The sequence below is a fragment of the Arachis duranensis genome, chromosome 2 (genome assembly GCF_000817695.3).
Source record: "Arachis duranensis cultivar V14167 chromosome 2, aradu.V14167.gnm2.J7QH, whole genome shotgun sequence".
NCBI lineage: Eukaryota > Viridiplantae > Streptophyta > Magnoliopsida > Fabales > Fabaceae > Arachis > Arachis duranensis.
The window spans coordinates 9356189-9380369 of NC_029773.3; the positions used below are offsets into that span (position 1 = coordinate 9356189).

At 37.8% G+C, this 24181-nt stretch overlaps 3 protein-coding genes and 1 non-coding gene across 4 annotated transcripts; 1 reads left to right on the plus strand and 3 right to left on the minus strand.

Annotated features, from left to right (window-relative positions):
- Positions 1-4449: 4449 nt before the first annotated feature.
- Positions 4450-4610, minus strand: LOC127745029 (U1 spliceosomal RNA). Its single transcript, XR_008006218.1, has one exon. It is a non-coding gene; the product is annotated as a U1 spliceosomal RNA (small nuclear RNA).
- A 301-nt stretch (positions 4611-4911) lies between these two features.
- LOC107473429 (non-specific lipid transfer protein GPI-anchored 5) lies at positions 4912-6083 on the minus strand. The gene is made up of 3 exons (XM_016092985.3): positions 5648-6083; positions 5349-5474; positions 4912-5196 (listed from the first exon to the last, which is right to left on the minus strand). The coding sequence occupies exons 1-3, from the start codon at positions 5985-5987 to the stop codon at positions 5066-5068; spliced, it is 597 nt and encodes a 198-aa protein (XP_015948471.1). The 5' UTR covers positions 5988-6083; the 3' UTR covers positions 4912-5065.
- Positions 6084-7070: 987 nt separating this feature from the next.
- Positions 7071-8742, plus strand: LOC107473384 (non-specific lipid transfer protein GPI-anchored 16). The gene is made up of 4 exons (XM_052257342.1): positions 7071-7459; positions 8075-8101; positions 8259-8327; positions 8481-8742. Exons 1-4 carry the CDS (start codon positions 7114-7116, stop codon positions 8597-8599), a joined length of 561 nt encoding a protein of 186 aa, XP_052113302.1. The 5' UTR covers positions 7071-7113; the 3' UTR covers positions 8600-8742.
- A 15-nt stretch (positions 8743-8757) lies between these two features.
- LOC107473383 (octanoyltransferase LIP2p, chloroplastic) lies at positions 8758-12126 on the minus strand. The gene is made up of 6 exons (XM_021134985.2): positions 11836-12126; positions 10950-11165; positions 10450-10517; positions 10196-10348; positions 9701-10116; positions 8758-9163 (listed from the first exon to the last, which is right to left on the minus strand). The coding sequence occupies exons 4-6, from the start codon at positions 10330-10332 to the stop codon at positions 8790-8792; spliced, it is 927 nt and encodes a 308-aa protein (XP_020990644.1). The 5' UTR covers positions 10333-10348; positions 10450-10517; positions 10950-11165; positions 11836-12126; the 3' UTR covers positions 8758-8789.
- Positions 12127-24181: the final 12055 nt, after the last annotated feature.

Genomic DNA, 24181 nt, shown 5'->3' on the forward strand with positions numbered 1-24181 from the left:
TACCTTAGCTCAGGGCCTTGTAGGACCTTACTGATAAAGTAGACTGGGTGTTGCCCGGCCTCGTCTTCTCTGATCAGGGCTGATGAGACAGCTCTGTTTGCCACGGATAGGTACAGGACGAGGTCTTTTCCCGGTACTGGTCGGGTTAAGATAGGAGGTTGGCTTAGGAATCTTTTGAACTCTTGGAACGCCTCCTCGCATTCCGAAGTCCATTCAAATTGGCATCCCTTCCTCAATAAAGAAAATAGTGGAAGGGATTTCAGTGCCGATCCCGCCAAAAATCTGGAGAGGGCTGCAAGTCGGCCATTCAGCTGCTGGACCTCTCTCAAACAAGTCAGGCTTTTCATTTCTAGGATGGCTCTGCATTTGTCGGGATTGGCCTCAATCCCTCTTTGTGTTAGCATGAAGCCTAGAAATTTCCCTGCTTCTACTGCGAAGGCGCATTTTGCGGGATTTAGTCTCATCCCATGCAACCTTATAGTGTTGAAGACTCGTGAGAGGTCGGTTAAGAGGTCGATTTCTTGTTTGGTTTTTACTAGCATGTCGTCGACGTATACCTCCATTAGGCTCCCTAAATGGGGGGAAAACACTTTGTTCATCAGCCTTTGATACGTGGCTCCTGCATTCTTTAGTCCGAATGGCATGACCACGTAGCAATAGTTGGCTCTTGGTGTGATGAATGATGTTTTCTCCTGGTCGGGTTCATGCATCGGGATTTGATTGTATCCCGAGTAGGCATCCATGAATGATAGGTATTGGTACCCTGAGCTGGAGTCTACCAGGGTATCAATACTCGGTAGGGGATAAGGGTCCTTAGGACATGCCTTATTCAAGTCGGTATAGTCGACGCACATTCTCCATTTACCATTCTGTTTCTTGACTAGCACTACATTGGCTAGCCACGTTGGGTATTTGACCTCTCTAATAAAGCCGGCTTCCAGGAGTGCCTGTACTTGCTCTTGTACTATTGAGGCTCGCTCTGGGCCGAGCTTGCGTCTTCTTTGTTGTACAGGTCGGGACCCTGGGTAAACCGAGAGCCTGTGGGACATGAGCTCGGGATCAATCCCAGGCATGTCGGAAGCCTTCCATGCGTAGAGGTCGGAATTAGCTCTTAGGAGTTCGCCCAACCTTTGTTTGAGGGTTTCCCCTAGGTTGGCTCCTATGTAAGTGTTTTTTCCTTCCCCCTCACCGACTTGTATCTCCTCAGTTTTTCCTCCTGGCTGGGGTCGTAGCTCTTCTCTGGTCCTTGTGCCGCTTAGCTCTATGGTGTGGACTTCTTTGCCCTTTCCTCTCAGATTTAGGCTTTCATTATAGCACTTTCTCGCCAATTTTTGGTCTCCCCTCACCGTTGCTATTCCTCCTGGAGTCGGGAATTTCATGCAAAGGTGGGGAGTGGATACCACTGCTCCGAGGCGATTAAGGGTAGTCCTGCCGATTAAGGCATTGTAGGCTGACCCTTCGTCGATGACTATAAAGTCTATACTCAGAGTCCTTGATTTTTCCCCTCTTCCAAAAGTGGTGTGAAGGGGTAAAAATCCCAGTGGTTTTATTGGCGTATCCCCTAACCCATACAGGGTGTCGGGGTAGGCTCTCAACTCTTTTTCATCTAACCCTAGCTTGTCAAAGGCGGGCTTGAAAAGGATGTCCGCCGAGCTTCCTTGGTCTACTAGGGTTCTGTGGAGATGGGCATTGGCTAGGATCATGGTTATCACCACCGGGTCATCGTGCCCGGGAATTACTCCTTGCCCATCTTCTTTTGTGAATGAGATGGTGGGGAGGTCGGGTGTCTCCTCCCCAACCTGATAGACTCTCTTGAGATGTCTTTTGCGAGAAGATTTGGTGATTCCACCTCCCGCAAACCCTCCTGAGATCATATGGATATGTCTCTCTGGGGTCTGTGGTGGTGGATCTCTTCTATCCATGTCATCTCGCTTTCTCTTTCCGTGACCGTCCGACCTTTCCATGAGATATCTATCAAGCCGACCTTCTCTAGCCAGCTTTTCTATCACATTCTTAAGGTCGTAACAGTCATTAGTGGAGTGACCATATATTTTATGGTACTCACAATAATCGCTGCGACTCCCCCCTTTTTTATTTTTAATAGGTCTAGTGTGAGAAGGGACCTTCTCTAAGTCCATTGACTAACCCCATTATGACCGCCTCCGTGGGCAGGTCTTGGATCTCTAAACATGCTTTGTTGAACCTTTCCATATAGGCTCGCAGAGATTCCCCGACCTCCTATTTTATTCCCAGGAGGCTCGGTGCATGTTTTACTTTATCTTTCTGAATTGAGAACCTCATCAAGAACTTCCTTGAGAGGTCTTCAAAGCTAGTGATGGATCTCAGGGGAAGGCTATCGAACCACTTCATCGCTGCTTTCGATAAAGTGGTCGGGAAAGCCTTGCATCTCGTAGCGTCGGAGGCATCGGCTAGATACATCCGACTTTTGAAGTTGCTTAGATGATGCTTCGGATCCGTGGTTCCGTCGTAGAGGTCCATATCAGGGCTTTTGAAGTTCCTCGGAACTTTTGCCCTCATTATGTCCTCACTGAAAGGATCTTCTCCGCCCGGGAGTTGGTCTTCTTGTTCATTGCGGGAGTTCTTGAGGGAGGACTCTAGCTGTAAGAGTTTTCTTTCTAACTCTTTTCGCCGTTCCATCTCCTCTTTAAGGTACCTTTCGGTTTCCTTCTGTTTCTCCCGCTCTTGCTCCAATTGTTCCAGGCGGCTATGGACTAATCCCATCAATTCAGTTATGTGGGATGGTCCGCCCTTTTCTGACTCACGTCCATCTGAAGAATTTACCTTCGGATTCTTCACTCCGAAGGTACCCTCTCTGTGTTGGTCGTTATCTTGTTGTTGGGCCATGTCTTCATTGTCATTACCCCTGTCTAGATTCTCTTGTTCAGAATCTGTTTCCACATGGCCTTCTTCGTGGGATCTATCCGCCATCGATGGATGATCTCTCGGGTCCCCGGCAACGGCGCCAATGTTACGGTAGGTAACCGGAGATTAAATAGGTAGATGGCGTTTGGCGGCCCAAGTGCGTGAAGGAGGAGAACTCCGGGTGATCTGTAACTCGGGAGGCTCCGTCCGACTTGTACTCGCGAGTGAATGGGGGGTGGTACCTGCAAGGACACTCCGATGCCTAAGTTAGCAAGAGTGTGAGCAGGTCTAGAGAGTATTGGGTTTAGAGATACCTGAGGGGTGTCAGTGTATTTATAGTGGTGAGCCAATAACCACCGTTGGAGCAGTGCCGTATCTTTAGGGTGCTAACCGTCCCTATTATCTTGGGGAGGTTAAGATATGGCTTTATGAAGCGGTTAGAGAGATTTTATGGGCGGTTACTCATTTGAGTACTTATCTGCCAGTTTAATCTCATATCCGACTTCTTCAGACCAAGTCGTGGTTGATACCGACTTCTTATGTGAAGGTCGGTACTTAGCTAGGCTCTAATCCTTCAGGTTAAGCCTTTTAGTTGGACCTGGGCCTTTGCATTGGACCAGGGTATGAACAATAATATATGCTAGAATAAAAAATACATATTAAAAATATGATAAATATATAGTGATTTTTTCTAGTGCAAAATAACTAACTTTATAAAATCTTTTATCATTAAAAACTAATATAAATACATCACAAATGTAAAAGAAGGAAAAAAAAGAAATAAAGAGCATAATTTGTTTATGAAAATATTACTTTTGCATTTATATAAGCAGAGGGGCTTTCTTGCAGAGTTTAGGGTTCTATTTTTTGTGAGGTTTTTTTTTAAATTTAGTTGAAATTATAAAATTGGTGTAGTTTTCTCTGTATATTACTACTATTGGAAGAGTTTTCTATGTTATTAGAAATCTCTACCTCTGTTGGTGTGTTCAGTCCAATGTGCTTTTATCAATCTATTTAACATTGTTGTAACTTTCTTTTTCAAATAAAAATGTGATTTAAGCCCACCAACTTGATTTGTTCCCTTTCATCTTTGGTGATATTTACGGGTATGCCCTTCATAGGTGGGGCTCTTTTACTTGGGCATTTTTAATCAATAAAAAAATTCATTATTTTCAAAAAATTTGAAAGAACATTATTTACTAAAATACGACTTTTATAATAATTTAATTTAATAAAAATAAATATATTCCTATTATTACTTTCGTATAATTAATTATATTTATTCAATTTTAAAAAAAATTATATCCTGATAAACAAATACTCTTCTATTTTCTTTTGAAAATAATAATTTTTTTATTTAAAAACAGTCCCGTTTAGTTGTTTTCACATTTAAATTTTAATTAATTAATTAAATTAAATAATTTCCTAAAATTAATCCACATGTTTTATTCTAATGTACATTTCTCTCTCTTCCTTTACCAGTGTATTCTTTCCGATTTAGTAGAACCGCATAGAATAACGAGCATGCCCAAAGATCTAAAGCCCGAAAACTTTTAAACTGGATTGGAAGGGGCCGCGCGAACGCAGGCCCCCACTGCCACAAATTATGACGTAGGCTCCACCACTTGGGTAGACCTTAGGCGGGCACCCTTCCGAAGTGCAATGGAAGTCACCAGCCTAGGCCATGGGCCTTCTTGATCGCCCATCGACCCCGTCCAGGTAAGTATATTGCAATTGTTGTACTCCCTTCTCTTTTATATCCCAATGCATCACCCTCACATTCTGATCCCCACGATGTGAGACTTTGGATTATTCAGCAAGCACTTAACAACTCATACTTATTCCTCCTCCCAGTTCGAGATACCCAATTCCCCACAATAAGCAATGTAAGTTACATTAGTAGATTAATACGTATGCTCTATCCTTTGTAAATTAAAGAAAATTGAACCCAGTTTCAATTAGTTGTTGAACTAATGAGTCATACATAGTTTTGTTTCATAGCTCAGAAAATTTAGATTAATCAGTAGGTTTCTATGACATAATCAATCCTGAATAATATATAAAATTAAACTCATTATTTAGACAAACTACACAGATATGAAGTGACACAACAAAAGGCAAAACATCATTAAAAAACCTCAGCACTCAAGTCTCTCAAGTCTCTGCAGACAAGACTCAAAAATCAGAGGTTGGTGATGGAAGAGAAACAAGAAACAATTACAAGAAGAGAGAGCAAAAAGTGGGAGGGGAATTTAATGTTGCTTCCATCAGATGACCCACCATTTGTTCCTGGAACTCTCTTAGATCCTGCAACTACAACAATAGAATACACCAAACTAAAAAGTGTTATCATGCATTGAAACATCTTTTCTACTAACAATCTTAATTAAACTGTTAATTCTGAGTTTATTATATCATGAAAAGGAGGGAAACATTTTCAAAGTTCCTTTTCTACAATATTATACCTGAGGGAGAATCTGAACCTGAATCTGAAGGTGCAACTGAACCTTCAGGTGAATCAGCTGGAGATTCCGCTGGGGAACCAAATGGAGATCCCACCGGAGAACCCGAAGATGCTCCTCCATTAACACCTACAAAATTCATGCCATGACCAAATAAGTTATTAGCCTTATATTCTCGCTGTTGTCTGTTATCTGTCACTGTCACTTTTTGATACATCGCTGAATCCACGGATCAGCGATGTATAGAACTTGAATACTTAAGACAATATATTTTCGCGTTAACATAATATTTATTTTCTTACCTTTGCATTGGCTTACTGGTGGAGTTTGAACTTTGCAAGCACTAGGAAGAGACAAAGCAAGAGTTTGGTTAATGGGGATTCCCAAATTGGAACCTCCACCATTAAGGACAGAGCATAAGCACTGTGGGGAAGATTTAACCACACTTGAGAGTTGAGAGCAACATGAAGATGATGGTGTTGATGAGCTTCCCATTATGTAGTTCAAGCAAGGACTCAAGCTAGTTAATGTGCTTGTGCAACTTGATGATGATGATGATGATTGAGCTTTTGCTTCTTGGTTCCACATTGTGGCCCCCACAACAAGAACCATAATAACTAAGCTCAAAGAAGATCTTGCCATTACTTCCAATGTTAGAATACTAAGAATTCTCAATGCCTTGTTCTTGTTCTTGTGTATGTGTGTGGATTGAGAAACTAACTAGTTGATGATGTTTTGAGTGAGACTTGAACAAAGAGTTATATAGAAAGAGAAAAGATATTTCAAGAAAATGGACAAGTAAATGTAGGTTGCCAACCCTTTCTAATTTGATGACATTATCATACATACAAAGGTTAATGTTGTCGTATAACTATAACTAATGGACTGTTTTAATGTAAAAAGAGTATTATAGTAACGAGTTATAACTCAAATGGTATAGACTTTCTATCTTCATTTAGAGGTTTCAAGTACGAGTCTCTTTTCTAACTTTAAAAAAAATATAAAATAAAATAAAAATGTTATAGGATTCCTTAATATGTTTGACTTTACCACTCCAAATTTTATAATAACCATATGGTATTTTCTTGAAATTGTCTTCAAATTGTTTATTTTACTACATTTTCTAGTCTCACATACATTAATGTTTAAAACTTTATTTGGATCTAATTTTTAGTAGAAATGATTCTATAATTGAGATTAATTAATCTGGTTCAAGATGGAATTACAATTAAGAGTATTTATCTCATTAAATACGCGTGTTTAGGGAATATCGAACTTCACAAAAATAAGTATAAAAAGATATTATAAAAAATATTTTGTATAAAACATTAAAAAGGATAATTTTGTTCCTTTATGTGAATTTATCTAACATTAAGTTGTTCTATTTTTAAAATTTGTATACCTAGATAAAGTTAGATGCTTATTTGAAACATAAGAGAATAGTTTAGTGTTAAAATATGCTAAAACAAAAAGATGCCAAATGAGAAGTGTATTGATTTTTTTTTTTCACACATTTGGTTTTGAAAAACGAAAATATGCATTCTAACCAACCATACCAAATACAGCAATGGGAATTAACAAAAGATATTCCAATATACATGTTGGTTAAAGTAGTTGAACTCCTAAATCATCAAATTCAAATCTACCAATTCTTTTTCGTTGAGTCATTGCAATGTATAAATCATGTCCTTATCTTATGATCAAACCAATCAACATCCAAAGACACATACCTACAATCAAATCATTCTTTAACCCACCAAAGACTAATATGGGACAACTCACATATGCTTTCCAAATCACTATGATATCAACCGTACTAATTATAATTATGGGTTCACTAAACTTGGTTAAGGGTCAAATTACTACACCATGTACAACATCAATGATAACCAATTTCACACCATGTGCAAACTTCATCACAGGAAGTTCAAGTAATGGATTAGCACCATCATCTTCATGTTGTGATTCACTAAGGTCTTTGATGAGTAATAGTATAGATTGTGCTTGCCTTGTGATTTCAGCCAATGCTCCAATCCCATTACCTATTAACAGTGTTCTTGCCCTTTTTCTTCCACAAGCATGCAGCATCAATGAACTTCCTTTACAGTGCAAAGGTGTGTCCTTATTCCTTAAAGTTTTGATTTTGGAGGGAGAGGCAAAGAAGGGCTTCAAAATATAAAAAAATTTAATCCAATTTACACACTAATCCCATAATTTCAATAGGAAGACAGCTATTTTGCAGCCAGCTAAATTTTTTAATTCTAAATTCTAAATCCTCATTTTTTCTAAATTTTAAACTCTAAATCTTAAATCTTAAATATTATACTCCAAACCCTAATCTTAAACCCTAAAACCTTAAACCTCCTAAATCGGATGGTTACAAAAACAATTTTATAATAAAAAAATTAACTAATGTTGGCTAATTAAAAATTAGTTTTCTATACTTATTCTAATTTATTTCCTGTTATTTTCTTCAAAAATCAAAATTCACAAATATATTCTAAAAGGGGTTTGATAAGGGCTGGTTAAGTTTGGATAATTGGATTAAACTATCTAAACTCAACATTACCTTGTGTAATTGAGTTACATACAATATTTTTTCGTAATAATCTAAATTACTAATATTCTTATTACATAATAATGTGTCAAAACGTACCTTTTCCCATTGTTATTTTCTTAATGAAATATTTAAATAGCTAATGAAGTATTATTATTGTACATTATTGCAGCTTCTGGCTCTCCTATACCAGCTCCAGGTAGTTACTTTGTTCAATAGCTATACTATTTTGTAATTTAGCATGTTTTCCGTTTTCACATTATTCCTTATGATAAATTTCATCTGTCTAAATCCCATATTGAGTTAAATTTCAATTTGGATAAACTGTTTTATATATAGAAAATATTTATTCGCAGGTCCAGCAATGCTTGGATCAAATGACCAATCACTTCCTCCAATAACTGAATCTCCACTCAGCCCACAAGGTATTTATGAAATCCCTCAATTTGCTAATTAAAATATAATATGACTAAGTTGTGTAAAAGACAATGATTTATTACTCTTTGTTAATGTACTTACTTTCCATGAAAATTTTGGCAAAACAATGTGACATTAATTTATCTTATACTTGAGTGCAGCTTCTGAGGCACCCAATTCTGAGACTTCACAACCAACATTGGCACCACTAGAAGCAAAATCAAAACCATTCAAGAAGAATAAGAACTCAAGAAAACTCCAGGAATACAGCTACCATTAATAATAATAATAATAATAATAATAATAATAATAATAATTAACAACAAATGGATTCCTGTTATTATTGTATTGTTTTATCTTGTTGGTCATCTTTGGCATTTGAAACTTGAAAGAAATAAAAAGTAGTTGCAATGTTTTAGCTTACCCTTAAGATAAATATTTCCAAGGACTCGGTATGAAATCAAACAAATTCAACTTTGCTGTGTTTCAGTAACAAGATCACTTTGATTCCTTTCATACAACATAGGTACAGAAATAGTTCTATGATGGTACTCAAGCTGAAACACTTTTGAAAACTCTTCAATCAAGGAGTTGCGAGTAATACCAATTAGACCGCCATCATCATGCATAATAGAATGCAGATCATTTGTTCCATTAGCAGCCATATTTGATGACTGAGCTTCTCTCAGTAACAACCCTTTAATGCTTCCAACCTCGCGGTTGCGTATGCCACATGGGATGATCCATTTGAAGGGAGTCAAATCTGTTGTGACATTAAGTGCTAAGCCATGGTATGTTATCCAATGAGACACTCTTATACCTACAGCTGCAACTTTCTCATTTCCTGGAGAAAATTTCAACGAGGAGTTAGGAGAATTTCAAAAAAGAAGACAATGGTTTTGGACTAATCAATCCATCAACTAATTTATGTCGTGAATGCTTAGGTATCAGGCAGTAGCATATAATTTATATATGTCCTTGTAGAAGCCATTCTATAAGCTGAAACCAAATTAATCTAACCCGAGAGTTCATCTAACACATATAATTGTAAAGCTAGACTAAAACTCATGAGAGTTTAGTCGTGAAGTCATAAACTTAATTGGAAATGTAAATTGGTATACTTGTAAGAGTTTACAAGTTAGCTAGAAAGATTGTAAACTTGGCTGCAATATCTAAAATGTTAAACATGACCAAGACTAATTTATCCAACCTATTTTGAATTGAATCGATAAAGCCAATAATCTTGAATATCAAGCTAATCTTTCATGATATATGAAATTATAATATTATATTCTTATGAACCTAAATTTGAGTGGTATTATTATCAAAAGTATACAAGTCTAAGGTTGCATAGAAGCAAAAAAAAGGAAGTTAGACTTACCAACCCAGACACCAGTTAAACCCTCCACTCGAGAAGCTTGAATGGAAAATGTCGAAGAAAGAACACGAATGACAAGCTCTTCCAGTGTCCTGAGGTACCAATGTAGATCCATCTTGTGTCTTCTTAGATTGATAATAGGGTACAGAACTAGCTGGCCAGGACCATGGTATGTAACTTCACCACCTCGCTCAGTACGATAAACATTAAAGGGTGCATTGTTGATGTTGAAATTTAGGTTGTCCTTGGTACTGGCAGTACCCAATGTATACACAGAAGGGTGCTGCAGCACAATAAGGGTGTCACTGCAATCTCCTTCGTTCTCAAGCTGAGCCTTCTTTTCCTTCACAATGTCTTTCTGCCAAGACCATGCCACTTCATAAGGGACTTGCTCTTGGTGCAAATCAAAGAGCTCGCAGCTGCGCAATTTCCTTAACACTGTTGGTGAGAATTTTTCAAGTGTTAAATGTGTATAAACAGAATAGTAGTGCGACTTACAGCCTTGCTCCGTAAGATGTGAATTTGGATGGTTTCGGATATGAGAATTGGAGTGACTTGGACAGGTTGGAGTGGGTGCGCAAAGGTAGAGAAGGACATGGAGGCGCTGATGAAGGGACCGTATTCAACAAATTCATGTCTGATTACGGGATACTGCGTGTTTGTGAGATGAAAATACCGGAGATATCAAAGATGGTGGCAACTAAGGACAATAGGAGGCGATCAATGTATCAAGTCCAATTCGAATTCATTACCTTTATATAATCATGGTCAGGAGTAACACTAAAAACCCATTTAGAAGCATAAACAACTGCCTGGTCTTCTGCAAATTCAGTTTCGTATATGACCAAAAATTGACACAGATTAGCATTTATTCTCTAAAAATAAAAAAAAATTAAAAAAAGATTCAATAATATTCTAATTCTATATTATGTAATCAACATAAATTGACAACTTCAAGATTTACATATTTAAGTCAAACAGATCAATGCACATGTATCTAAACCACACAGACCCACAATTTTCTAATAGTATCTAAACTTTTGAAAAAAATTAATACAAGAGAGCAAGGTTCTGAAAATCGGACCAGTCATCGAACCATTCTAGTTACTAGTTTACTGGTTCACTGATTCAACCGGTTCAACCATGGTTCAACTGGAAAAACCATTTTATAATAAAATAATAAATAAATTAAAAATTTAATACCCTAAAACATAACTGCAGTCATCAATAAACCTGTAGACAAAGTGGTTACCCTAGAAGAAGGGGAAACTGGTGGTAGCTCACTTATAGACTTGGAGAATTGGTTAAAGATGCCTATATAATTAAAAAAAAAGGGTTAGGTGACACCATATTGTGCTTCGCGACGAGGATGATTGATGGGTTCCTGGTTATCCATGCTTTGCGACGAGGATCAAACACTTCGATGGTCGACACCATTGTGCTTCCATCAAAGCCACCAAGTGCATGCCTACAAGGGGAATAGATAAGTTCATAACGGTGCAAAATCAGTCACATAAGTTGTTACTAGCAAAGAAACTAGTGCAAGTCTTAATCTAAGAAATGCATAGTTGGCAAAATTCATATGCTGAATTAACTAACTTAACAATGGAAGCACAATTAAGCCCAAAGCATAGTTTTAATTGACTTAATTGAACACAAAAAAGCACAGCAGTGAACAGCAGAGCGCAAAAAACACAGCACAGCAGCAAAGAAGACACAAACCAGAGTACAACATAGCATAGCAGTAGTGAGCAGAGCCATTCAATAATCAATATAATTTGATCATTTCTGAACTAAAAAAAATAACACGAACAGCAGGCACTAGTAGTGAGCTTTGTGATACAATAAGAGTATTAAGCACCAACTTAAATTACAAGTATTCCATTAGGCATTGAGCACAAAATTTATGATCAAGAAACTTTAACAAAATTTAACAACAGAACAAAAAAAAGGAAGAACAAACCAGTAACAATTTATCGGGATCAACTTATCATCAATCAGTAAGCCAGTAACAGTTAATCAACCCAGAACAAACAAGAACAAGCCAGTAACAGAGTTAAAATTTATCATCAAGCAGTGAGCAAAGCCAGTCAACTAAGAGAAAGCACCGAGCACTGACTGAGCATCCGAGGCATTACCTTCGGCGAGGGAAGTGACCAGAGATTTGAGTGAGAGCGACGGACGAGGGGAAGCTGGCGACGAACACTGGCGAGCTGGCGACGGACGACGGGGAGCCGGCGACGAACACGACAGACAGACAACGGCGGAGCAGGACCTGGAGACGCTGACGTTGGGGGAATGGAAGGGCCTTCGAGCACGACGAAACAGGAGGATTGGCGAACGACCACGACGAACCAGGCGGCGAAATAAAGAGAGTATAGGAGACTGAGGAATCAGGAATGGGGCTCGAGAGGGGGGCGAGGGCTTCAGGTGAGGACCGAGGAGAACCTGGCTCTTCTAAAACGCGAAAACGATGCCGTTTCAATAAAACCGGCCGGCCTTGGTTCGATCCGACCATCCGGTTCAGTGGTTTGCATCCAATTTTTAACATGGCAGTTTTTATGTTGACCGAACCGCATAGGCATCCGGTTCACAGTTGAATTGGTCCAACTGACCAATTCGGTCTGGTTTTCAAAATCATACAAGAGAACATAATTGTCAGAATCGAACCAATAATCGACTCAGTCAAATTACTAAGTCACTAGATTACTGATTCAACCGTTAGGTCACTGGTTGAACCAATTAACCGAATCTCATTTAAATAAAAATATAAAATAGTCCGTCAACAAATGTTAAACCTATATTAGTAGGAAATAAATATCTTTATTAACACTTTAACATCAATCAAATTTCAATTTCTAAAAATAACTAGCAGAAAAATATTAATTAGCATTAAACCTATATTAATACAATCATACATTAGTAACAATAAGAATAACAATCAAATATTAAATCTACATTAAAACAACAATAGCCAAATATTAACACAGTAACAATCAAATATTAAATATACATTAAAACAACAACAATCAAATATTAAACTAGCAACAATCAAGTAATTCCAACTAGCATCTAATTCCTATTCTAAACCTCCATTAAAAGTTTAAAATGACAACAATTTATATACAAATTTCAATTGGTATCAAATTCCAATTACTTTAAAATTTTCTTTCAAGTATCATTTTATATGAATATAAATTCCAATAAATATCAATTTATCTATTCTAAATCTACTTAAAACAAAAACAATTAAGTTTTAAGTTTGGATATCATTTTTTTCTCTATTCCCTCGTGTATTTCTTTAAATTTTCATGCAAACTTCATTAAAACTGTTTTCTCTAAGATAGTTTCCGTCTAGTTTTCTTTATTTTGGGCTTTTAAGTGTGGATGTCTATAAAAAACAATCAAATTTTAAAAATTAATATATCAATGTATAATAATTAGGGTAAGTTACCAAAATAAATTATTTACCTTTTAATATTACCAGAATACAACATCTATACATTAAAGACACAAATGCATCTTTTCTATTTCTATAAAAGCCACAATAGGAGTACGGTGGATTATGATTTGGACATAAACCGCGGTAGAGGTGTAGAGGTTTACGTTACGCGTGAGAAGTGTAAGACCCAAAACTTTTGAAAAGTCTTATTATGATCAAGTCTCAAATCCTATAGTTATTTATAGCCTTAATTTCAGAAATTATTTTATTAAAGATAATTAAGGCAAGTTTTGATTTATTGAATTTGAGATGAGTTATGATTATTATCAAATTTTATAATTATTGGATTATTTTCTATATTTAGATTATAAAGTTGGCAGTTATGAAATAATAGAAATTTTACATGATTTCTTGATACTGTTATTTTGGAAAATAAAGAAATTAATTATATTATTCCTAATTATTTGATTTGGACATTTTATTGAAAATAATTTGTAAAATTAATGAGCAAATAGTATTTTCAATATATAATTAGTGTTGGATTTAATTGAGTTTTAATTATTATATTATTCCCAATTTTATTCGAAACTATCAAATTACCCCTAACCCTAATTTTCAAAATAAGAAAACTTTAACCCAGTAACCCGTTACTTGACTCGGTTCCTTTTTGCCCACACTCAGCTCCCTAGCCCTCAGCAGCCGAAACCCTTCCCCCCAAAGCAACAGCACACAGTTTTCCTTGTGTTCCCTGAAAGAAAGGAATAAAGAAATAGAGATCTGAGGGGGAGTAGAGGTAATCGGAGGAGAAGGAGGGGAGGGGGCCCTTGCCACCACCTCCATCGCGTGCTACTGCCAGCCTGGAACCACCACATCCGATGCGTCCTGCCTTGCCGCTGCCGAGCTCGCGAAATAGGGAGAGATGGACTCGCACCGCCGCCACCGCGCCTTGTTGTCGTGACCTAACCATGTCGCCGCTGACCCGTGACGCTGCCTCCAGAACCGTGCGAATGGAAGAGGGAGGAGACAGAGAGACAGTTCGCGTAGGAGGAGAGAGGGAGCTCGTGCCTCACCGCCGTCACCAATGGGACCACGAACTGCTCCGGTCGCCGTCGCGTTGCGTCGGGGACGAAGGCTGAGACTGAGCGCCGCTGGGAGAGAGGACGACGTGAGCTGGAGGTCTGGTCGCCGCTGTGCTATGGAGCAGAATGAACCGCGGCACGCTGTTGGGGTTCTCACTGTCGCCAGAAAAGGATTCAGGCCTCCCCAGGTGTCGCGATCGGAGGAGGAAGCTGCGCCCCTGTGTTCTGATCGCCGAGAGTGATTCTGCGACTTCTGGGATCACCGCCGGAGCTCCAGGCTGAGCCTCTGCCACTTGAGACCCTGCTGCCATCGCTGGAAAAGTTTGCTGGTACGGGTTTTAATTGTGGTTTTTGTCCTTTTTGAATTCTGGGAATACTATAGTCGCTGCGTGTTTGTTTCAGTTGTCGTGATCGGAATTTGTCGCTGCTGCCGCTTGAGGTGGCTACCGGGCTGCCGCCGAACCGGTTCGGAGACCGCCGCCATTTCGGTTCAGCCGTTTCTCCTTCGGTTCGGTAAGCATTTTCGATTTGAAAGTCTTTTGATTACTGTTCTGTTATCATACGCTGAGGTTTGTGGCGTTAATTGCTATAAGATTGAGTTTCGGTTGTTGTATGTTGCGATTAGAGTTGTTGAGATTGTGGAGGAAGCAAGTGGAGCCGAGTTGTTGGTTGCCGTCATTTTGGGTTGAGGCGGAAAGGACTCTGTGAGACGTTTGGGTTATGGAATTTAGGTTTTGAGGTAGGGGCGCTTTCCGAAAAACTATATTTTGTATATTGAAATTATTACATATGGATACTTATGTGAGAAAATATGTATTTGGGTGATTGTATCGGCCTTATGTATGGTTTGAATTGTCTCGATTGATTATAACGTTTGTTGGTTGGTTTGTTGTGTGGTTTTGTGAAACGAAATACTTTTGAAGTTCATTTTTTTAAAGCTTTGAGATCGAGTTTAATCCGTTGGGAATTGATTTGGGTTGAGTTGATTTTCTTGAGAATGTGAAAAATAGAATACACTCTTGAATTCAACCTGGTTTGCTTTAAATGATCTGGTTTTGATAAATTATTGTTGCTGAACTGTTTCTTTAAAGCTTTAGAAATGAGTTTATTCGGTTGATAATGATTTGGTTTTTGAAACGGTTTTCTTGAAATATGGAATTGAGATGACTGTTGGATTTTGGTTTGCCTTGGACTGATTTTGAAAATTGGACTGTTGAAAAGGATTGTGAAACGGTTTAGTTGGGACCCGAACCGGGTGGCAAAATCCAAGTTTTAGGGGAGGTGCTACCGAAATTTCTATAAAATCCGGGTCTTTATTGAAATATTGTCTGGAAAAATGATGAGTTAAAGACTTCTACTATTTATTTGATTTATCAAGAAAAGGATGATTCATGCTTTTGAAATGAATTATTAAAGAGAAAATTGTGATTTAGTCTTGCTTCTTAAGAAAGGCATTGTATCTCTTTCAGGAGAAAGTTATTTAGATGAAATTTATGTTTTAAAGCTATTTTAAATGTGACAAGGGCAATGCCTTTGAATTTGACTTGAGGGTCTCAATTAGAGGAGTTTCAATGACTTTGAAAGAACCTAAATGTCCATTGACAAGTTTTATTTTGAAATGTTTTGAGAAAGGTTTTAAGTACTCTTTGAATTCTGAATTCTTGCAAGACTAAAACAATTTTGAACAGTTGAAACGTTCTAGAATTTATCATGGGGGTTGAAGTTGGTTTTGCCTAAGTAAAGGAAACGGCTTTGAAAGAAGTAAATGATTACGTGACTCAGTTTGGCTTAGATCCTATTTTATTACTCAAATCAGGAAGCCATGATTTTAAGTGAATTTGGCAAAATGAGTTATGATATTCTCCCCTAAAGACTTAAGACTCTGCCGAGAAGCTTTTGTTATAAAATTCCATTGTTGGATGGATGATTTTGAATATTTCAAAATAAATCTTTAACTTGCCATGGTTATGGAAGTTTTGGAAAGAGGATGTCGAGAGTGGCATTGTTTTTAAAGGGGATTTTACCTTGAGTAAAAGTGGCTTATGAGGCTGAGATGATTTGAGAAATGAGATCTTTAAAGCCAAGGCTAAAAAGAGTTGAAACTTGATTTCAAAGTGAAATGAATTGAGAAAAAGTGACTTATGGCTTAAATGCCGATTTTATGAATTTGATGATGTTGAATGGTGGAAGTATTGTTTTGTTATAGGCCGGAATGGCTGTGTATGATTATGAATATTGGCTGGTTCTGGATTGAACTATGAGCCGGAATGGCTGTGTATGATATGAATATTGGCTAGTTTTGGATTAAACCGTGAGCCGGATGGCTGAGATAGATGTTGATCCATGGCTGAGAATGAATGCATATATGCTGAGATATTGATAATTGTGATTTTTGCACTTCCACCATCGGAGATACGAGTTTTCCTGGGAGAAAGCAGTGGCTAGCCACCACGTGCTCTAGGTGGAGACTCAAAGCTCTGTTGACCCTATGTCGCAAGGGGGTCGGACACTGTGAAAGTCCCAGATGAGCTCACCCCCATAAATATTCGCCAGTGAGGGTGATGGATGTGGATCATGATTATGATCAAGTTTATATTGAGTATAACTCGAGTTGGGGAGACACGACAGAGGGACAGTCAAATGGTTAGCTACCAGGACTTGTCGGGTTGGCTCTATAATCGACAGATGATATCATCAGCCGCTAGGAACAGGCATGCATCATATGCATCTATGTGACATTGTTTGGGTGTGCATATTGTACTTGGTTTGCCTTTGTGACTATTTGAGATTAACTGCTACTTGTTCTACTAGCTGTAACTGTTTGTTTGTGCTTGAACTTCCTATCTGTGTTTGTAACTAGGACTCTGTTGGTTTGTGGTGATTGGTTATTGGTTGGATTGTTTGGGCCTAAGGCCGTGGTTGAAATGAGATAGACCGATGGTTGGTTTCGGTTTTGTGTTTCTAGTTTGGAAAAGTATGAAGGGTTAAATTGGTTCAGCATAGATAAACCTTTTGAAAGGCTTTTGAATATTGTTTTAAATGAACAGTTTCCTCTTTCAGAAAAGGATTTCAGATTTTCTCTTTTACTGTAAACCGTTGTTTTTGAAAAGAGGCATAAGTCAGTTATTAATCACTAGTACGATTTATCTTCACGTATTTTATTACAGTAATTCCCAAAAACCCTCTACTGAGAACCCTTTCGAGGATGATGTTCTCACCCCCCTACATTTTTCCCCTTTCAGGATATGGATGCAGAAGTCACGAAGAGTTTATTTAATTGTTGTTGAGATGCTTTGTGTTGCTTTAGATTATTATTTATTGTACCCTCGCCTTTATCTTGATATGTTCTGTAAGAGGGACTTGATATGTTCTGTAAGAGGGACAGGAACTGTATTGGTTAATGCTTGTAATATTATATATATGTATGTGTGTGTGTGTGTGTGTGTGTGTGTGTGTGTGTGTGTGTGTGTGTGTGTGTGTGTGTGTGTATGGATGTATGTTGTCGAACGAAAGTATTTTTGGGAGCGATTTTGTGGTTTAAAGTTTTAAACAGGCTCATATTTTAGTACTAAATAGTATAAGTGTCGTCGTAATGTCTGAGCTATCAGAGTCGCGAAGCCGGAAGCGTGAGCTTTGGTAGTTAGGGTGTTACATTATGGTATCAGAGCGGTCTTTCCTATAGAGCCTGAGAAATGGACCGACTATGCTTCAATTGCATACTTTGAGCGTTTGTCATGTATTAGGTCTTGTCGAATGATGAGAATTAGAGCTTTATGCACATGACGGCCTATTGATTAATGCTGTTAGTCTTGCATTGCGTAATTCTTGGTATTAAGTTTGGCCGACTTAATACTACTGAATTATGTTTATGAAAGTACTGATGGGTTATCATAGATGTTATACGAGTTTTGAGTAAAGCGAATCGCGGGTTTTGGAAACGTTGGAAACTATTTCTCGAGGCTATTCAGTTGTGTGTCTTGAATTTTGTTTGAGTTGACCTGTTCTTTCATTGTCTAACTTGAGGTTTTTGTTTGCTGATCCTTTAGAAAGGTGGTTTGATTTTCCAACTCTATTCCTCTATTCATATGCATTCTTGTTTGATCTTAAAGTGCATATGCTTGTTTGAAACCCTTGATTCCTCTATTGCATCTATCTTTCTCTGTTTGAGTCCTTCTTGATTCATGTATTCCTTGCTATAGCTTTGAACTTGTCTTATTGCGTTGTGCATTTTAACTCCGGATTTCAAGTCCATTCTTGGAGAACTTGTTGATTCAATTTTTCTCTTATTTGACAGTGATCACAGCCAATTTTGAGATTTTTATAAAAATTGCTGTTGACTAGATATACACTTATCTATATGTAGAACTTTGAAGATTTCTTATACAGTTTAACAACTATTTATTTCTAATACCTCGCCTGTACTTTTACTGGTTTGCGAAACTGCATTTACTTTAAATACAATTTGACTTTCTAGTAATTTTACTAAAGTTCCAATGCACATCTTCATTTAATTATGTATTTGGGTATTTTTCAAAATTCTGAAAGGAAAGGATTTTTCACTTTTATCCCGGTTGAGTTCGTTTGATAAACTTCACTTAATTTATCTTGATTTGAGTTTGATTTAGCATACCACATTGTTTATGCCATTGTTATTCTTTTGAAAATGTTGGACTCATAGCTTTCTTCTTATGAACGGACTAAATTTTCTCTTAATCCTCCTATATCCATGAATATCATACTTGACTTTGTTTTTAACTAATCTTTTGCACCTTGTGAACGTTACCATTGATCTTGTTTTTTATTTTCTTGTGAATCTCATTTCTATATGAGTCAATTTGATTTGTTTCAAAATGGTGCATCGTTTATCCTCTCATTGTCTTTACCAGAGTTTTAGTCCAAGATCTATGTTTGAGAAATTACTAATGATTGAGTGGTCCTTCCTATGACTTTCGTATTCTTTTAGATCAATTGAAAGCTTGTTTGGTGTCTCATGCCTAGTGGGTCTTGTTTGAACTATCTTGGTTTAAGATTCTTTCTTGCATGGCTTGACTCCTTTTTAGTACATCTTAAACTTCTTGAATGTTCTTCTAAGATGGTGATTTCAAGAACACTTTTGGGGTCTTGTTTTGAACCTTTTGAAGTTTTGAATTCTCTTTGAAGAAGTTCTAAACTGAATTTATTTTTCTGTTGCTTGATTGAAATTGAAACCATTGTTCAATTTTGACAAAGTTGATTTAAATTTGGCATGTACTATTTTAAATGAGGTTTTGAAAAGTTTTCTTGTTTAATGAAAACCTGTTCATTTGTAACGCGCCACTTATTTCCTTACCAGATTGTAAGCAAATTTTTATCTCGGACCTTCTTTTCTAAATAGATGTTTAACTTCTCTTTCATCCTTGCTATAATTTTTATACGCGCTTGTTTGAAAATGAACTTTGGGAATTTTTGAACAAGCATTTGATTTCTCTTCCGAGTTTTGTGACTACTTTTGGTTAAGATTGTGCACCCAACTAACTTTCTAAAATATTTGATGAAAATAGTTTAGCTCTTAGCCAAAACTGTGTGCATTTTATTTTGAAACTCTACATAAGCTACTCTAACATGAAATTGGTATTAAAGCAAAGCCACATTTATGCTTTTATTTCTCTCTTGAAGAAGGCTTGTTGTTTAACTTATCTTTTAGACTGCGAAATGATTTTTTCACAAGTTTTTTATTCTTTTAAGAACAATGTATTCGAAAGTATTTATAATCATGCTCTTGAGTTCTGTGAGCTTTGTCTTGGGTCTGAGATATTTTTTTCTGTAGACCTCATACTTCTTCGACTCAGCTTGAGATTGTTTCAAACTAATGCGCTGATTTTCTCTTTGATGATCCTATTGAATTTCCTTGATCCAAGGGTTCTTTTAAATACCAACATGCTTTGTAGCCTTTTACCACACTAATTACCACTTTGCTTTGAGAATGCCTATCTTGATTTGCACCCTATTTTGGCACCTCAAGTTTTTGTAAAGCCTTGAGATCATATGGCCTTGTACATTGAGTCTATCTTGTAACGTTTGCTTTGCAATTACACTCCTACCTTGGTATCTTTATGCATACGACCATCCAAGTATTTGAAAAACCGTATATATGTTTATATGTTGAGATATATTTGCTTCTTCCTTAAAGGTGTTCAAGGGTGAACTGCTATGAGACTTCTTTCGTTTTGTATCAATTTTCGAGGACGAAAATTTTTATAAGTTGGGTAGAATGTAAGACAAAAAACTTTTGAAAAGTCTTATTATGATCAAGTCTCAAATCCTATAGTTATTTATAACCTTAATTTCAGAAATTATTTTATTAAAGATAATTAAGGCAAGTTTTGATTTATTGAATTTGAGATGAGTTATGATTATTATCCAATTTTATAATCATTGGATTATTTTCTATATTTAGATTATAAAGTTGGCAGTTATGAAATAATAGGGATTTTACATGATTTCTTAATACTATTATTTTGGAAAATGAAGAAATTAATTATATTATTTTTAATTATTTGATTTGGACATTTTATTGAAAATAATTTGTAAAATTAATAAGCAAATAGTATTTTCAATATATAATTAGTGTTGGATTTAATTGAGTTTAAATTATTATATTATTCCCAATTTTATTCGAAACTACCAAATTACCCCTAACCCTAATTTTCAAAATAAGGAAACCCTAACCCAGTAACTCGTTACTTGATTTGGTTCCCTTTTTGCCCACACTCAGCTCCCTAGCCCTCAGCAGCCGAAACCCTTCCCCCCAAAGCAACAGCACACAATTTCCCTTGTGTTCCCTGAAAGAAAGGAAGAAAGAAAGAGAGATCTGAGGGGGAGTAGAGGTAATCGGAGGAGAAGAAGGGGAGGGGGCCCTTGCCGCCACCTCCATCGCGCGCTACTGCAAGCCTGGAACCACCACCGCCGACGCGTCCTGTCTTGCCGCCACGGAGCTCGCAAAACAGGGAGAGATGGACTCGCACCACCGCCACCGCGCCTTGCTGTCGCAACCTAACCATGTCGCCGCCGACCCATGACGCCGCCTCCAGAACCGCGCGAAGGGCAAAGGGAGGAGAGAGAGAGTTCGCGTCGGAGGAGAGAGGGAGCTCGTGCCTCACCGCTGTCACCCATGGGTCCACGAACTACACCGGTCGCAGCCGCGTCGCGTTGGGGAGGAAGGCTGAGACTGAGCGCCGCTAGGAGAGAGGACGACGCGAGCTGGAGGTCCGATCGCCACTGTGCTATGGAGCAGACTGAACCGCGCCGCGCTGTTGGGGTTCTCATTGTCGCCGAAAAAGGATTCAGGCCGCCCCAGGTGTCGCGGTCGGAGGAGGAAGCTGCGCCCCTGTGTTATGACCGCCGGGAGTGATTCTGCAACTTCCGGGATCACCGTCGAAGCTCCGGGCTGAGCCTTTGCCACTTGAGACCCTGCTGTCGTCACTGGAAAAGTTTGCCGGTAAGGGTTTTAATTGTGGTTTCTGTCCTTTTTGAATTCCGGAAATACTATAGTCGCTGCGTGTTGGTTTCAGTTGTCGTGATTAGAATTTGTCTCCGCTGCAGCTTGAGGTGGTTGACGGGCTACCGAAGAACCGGTTCAGAGACCGCCGCCATTTCGGTTCAGCCGTTTCTCCTTCGGTTCGGTAAGCGCTTTCGATTTGAAAGTCTTTTGGTTATTGTTCTGTTATCATGCGCTGAGGTTTGTGGCGTTAATTGCTATAAGATTGAGTTTCGGTTGTTGTATGTTGCGATTAGAGTTGTTGAGATTATGGAGGAAGCAAGTGGAGCCGAGTTGTTGGTTGCCGTCATTTCGGGTTGAGGCGGAAATGACTCTGTGAGACATTTGGGTTATGGAATTTGCGTTTTGAGGTAGGGGCACTTTCCGAAAAACTATATTTTGTATATTGGAATTATTACATATGGATACTGATGTGAGAAAATGTGTATTTGGGTGATTGTATCGGCCTATGTTTGGTTTGAATTGTCTCGATTGATTATAAACGTTTGTTGGTTGGTTTGTTGTGTGGTTTTGTGAAACGAAATGCTTTTGAAGTTGATTCTTTTAAAGCTTTGAGATCGAGTTTAATTCGTTGGGAATTGATTTGAGTTGAATTAATTTTCTTGAGAATATGAAAAATAGAATACACTCTTGAATTCAGCCTGGTTTGCTTTAAATGATCTGGTTTGATAAATTATTGTTGTTGAACCGTTTCTTTAAAGCTTTAGAAATGAGTTTATTCGGCTGATAATGATTTGATTTTTGAAATGGTTTTCTTGAAATATGGAATTGAGATGACTGTTGGATTTTGGCTTGCCTTGGACTGATTTTGAAAATTGGACTGTTGAAAAGGATTGTGAAACGGTTTAGTTGGGACCTGAACCAGGTGGCAAAGTCCAAGTTTCAGGGGAGGTGCTGCCGAAATTTCTATACAATCCGAGTCTTTATTGAAATATTGTCTGGAAAAATGATGAGTTAAAGACTTCTACTATTTATTTGATTTATCAAGAAATGATGATTCATGCTTTTGAAATGAATTATTAAAGAGGAAATTGTGATTTAGTCTTGCTTCTTAAGAAAGGCATTGTATCTCTTTCAGGAGAAAGTTATTTAGATGAAATTTATGTTTTGAAGTTGTTTTAAATGTGACAAGGTCAATGCCTTTGAATTTGACTTGAGGGTCTCAATTAGAGGAGTTTCAATGACTTTGAAAGAACCTGAATGTCTATTGACAAGTTTCATTTTGAAATGTTTTGAGAAAGGTTTTAAGTACTCTTTGAATTCTGAATTCTTGCAAGACTAAAACAATTTTGAACAGTTGAAACATTCTAGAATTTATCATGGGGGTTGAAGTTGGTTTTGCCTAAGTAAAGGAAACGGCTTTGAAATAAGTAAATGATTACATGACTCGATTTGGCTTAGATCCTATTTTATTACTCAAATCAGGAAGCCAAGGTTTTTAATGATTTTAAGTGAATTTGGAAAAATAAGTTATGATATTCTTCCCTAATGACTTGAGACTCTGCCGAGAAGCTTTTGTTATAAAATTTCATTTTTGGATGGATGATTTTGAATATTTCAAAATAAATCTTTAACTTGCCATGGTTATGGAAGTTTTGGAAAGAGGATGCCGAGAGTGGCATTGTTTTCAAAGGGGATTTTACCTTGAGTAAAAGTGGCTTATGAGCCTGAGATGATTTGAGAAATGAGATCTTTAAAGCCAAGGCTGAAAAGAGTTGAAACTTGATTTCAAAGTGAAATGAATTGAGAAAAAGTGACTTATGGCTTAAATGCCGATTTTATGAATTTGATGATGTTGAATGGTGGAAGTGTTGTTTTGTTATGGGCTAGAATGGCTGTGTATGATTATGAATATTGGCTGGTTCTGGATTGAACCATGAGCCGAAATGGCTGTGTATGATATGAATATTGGCTGGTTTTGGATTGAACCGTGAGCCGGATGGCTGAGATGGATGTTGATCCATGGCTGAGAATGAATGCATATATGCTGAGATATTGATAATTGTGATTTTTGTACTTCCACTATCGGAGATACGAGTTTCCCTGGGAGAAAGCAGTGGCTAGCCACCACGTGCTCCAGGTGGAGACTCGAAGCTCTGTTGACCCTATGTCGTCAGGGTGGTCGGGCACTGTGAAAGCCCTGGATGAGCTCACCCACATAAATATTTGCCAGTGAGGGTGATGGATATGGATCATGATTATGATCAAGTTTATATTGAGTATAACTCGAGTTGGAGAGACACGACAGAGGGACAGTCCAATGGTTAGCTACCAGGACTTATCGGGTTGGCTCTATAACCGACATATGATATCATCAGTCACTAGAAACAGGCATGCATCATATGCATCTATGTGACATTGTTTGGGTGTGCATATTGTACTTGGTTTGCCTTTGTGACTATTTGAGATTAACTGCTACTTGTTCT

Bases quoted from the DNA above. Each gene is read 5' to 3' on its own strand.
- LOC107473429 (XM_016092985.3), bottom strand. From the start codon at position 5,987: ATGGCAAGATCTTCTTTGAGCTTAGTTATTATGGTTCTTGTTGTGGGG. The intron at 5,475-5,647 runs GTAAGAAAATAA...TGAATTTTGTAG, and splicing joins ACCAGTAAGCCAATGCAAAG to GTGTTAATGGAGGAGCATCT. The intron at 5,197-5,348 runs GTATAATATTGT...CTATTGTTGTAG, and splicing joins AGGTTCAGATTCTCCCTCAG to TTGCAGGATCTAAGAGAGTT.
- LOC107473384 (XM_052257342.1), top strand. From the start codon at position 7,114: ATGGGACAACTCACATATGCTTTCCAAATCACTATGATATCAACCGTA. The intron at 8,102-8,258 runs GTAGTTACTTTG...ATTTATTCGCAG, and splicing joins CTCTCCTATACCAGCTCCAG to GTCCAGCAATGCTTGGATCA. The intron at 8,328-8,480 runs GTATTTATGAAA...ACTTGAGTGCAG, and splicing joins ATCTCCACTCAGCCCACAAG to CTTCTGAGGCACCCAATTCT.
- LOC107473383 (XM_021134985.2), bottom strand. From the start codon at position 10,332: ATGAATTTGTTGAATACGGTCCCTTCATCAGCGCCTCCATGTCCTTCT. The intron at 10,117-10,195 runs GTAAGTCGCACT...GAAATTGCGCAG, and splicing joins ACATCTTACGGAGCAAGGCT to CTGCGAGCTCTTTGATTTGC. The intron at 9,164-9,700 runs GTAAGTCTAACT...AATTTTCTCCAG, and splicing joins TTTAACTGGTGTCTGGGTTG to GAAATGAGAAAGTTGCAGCT.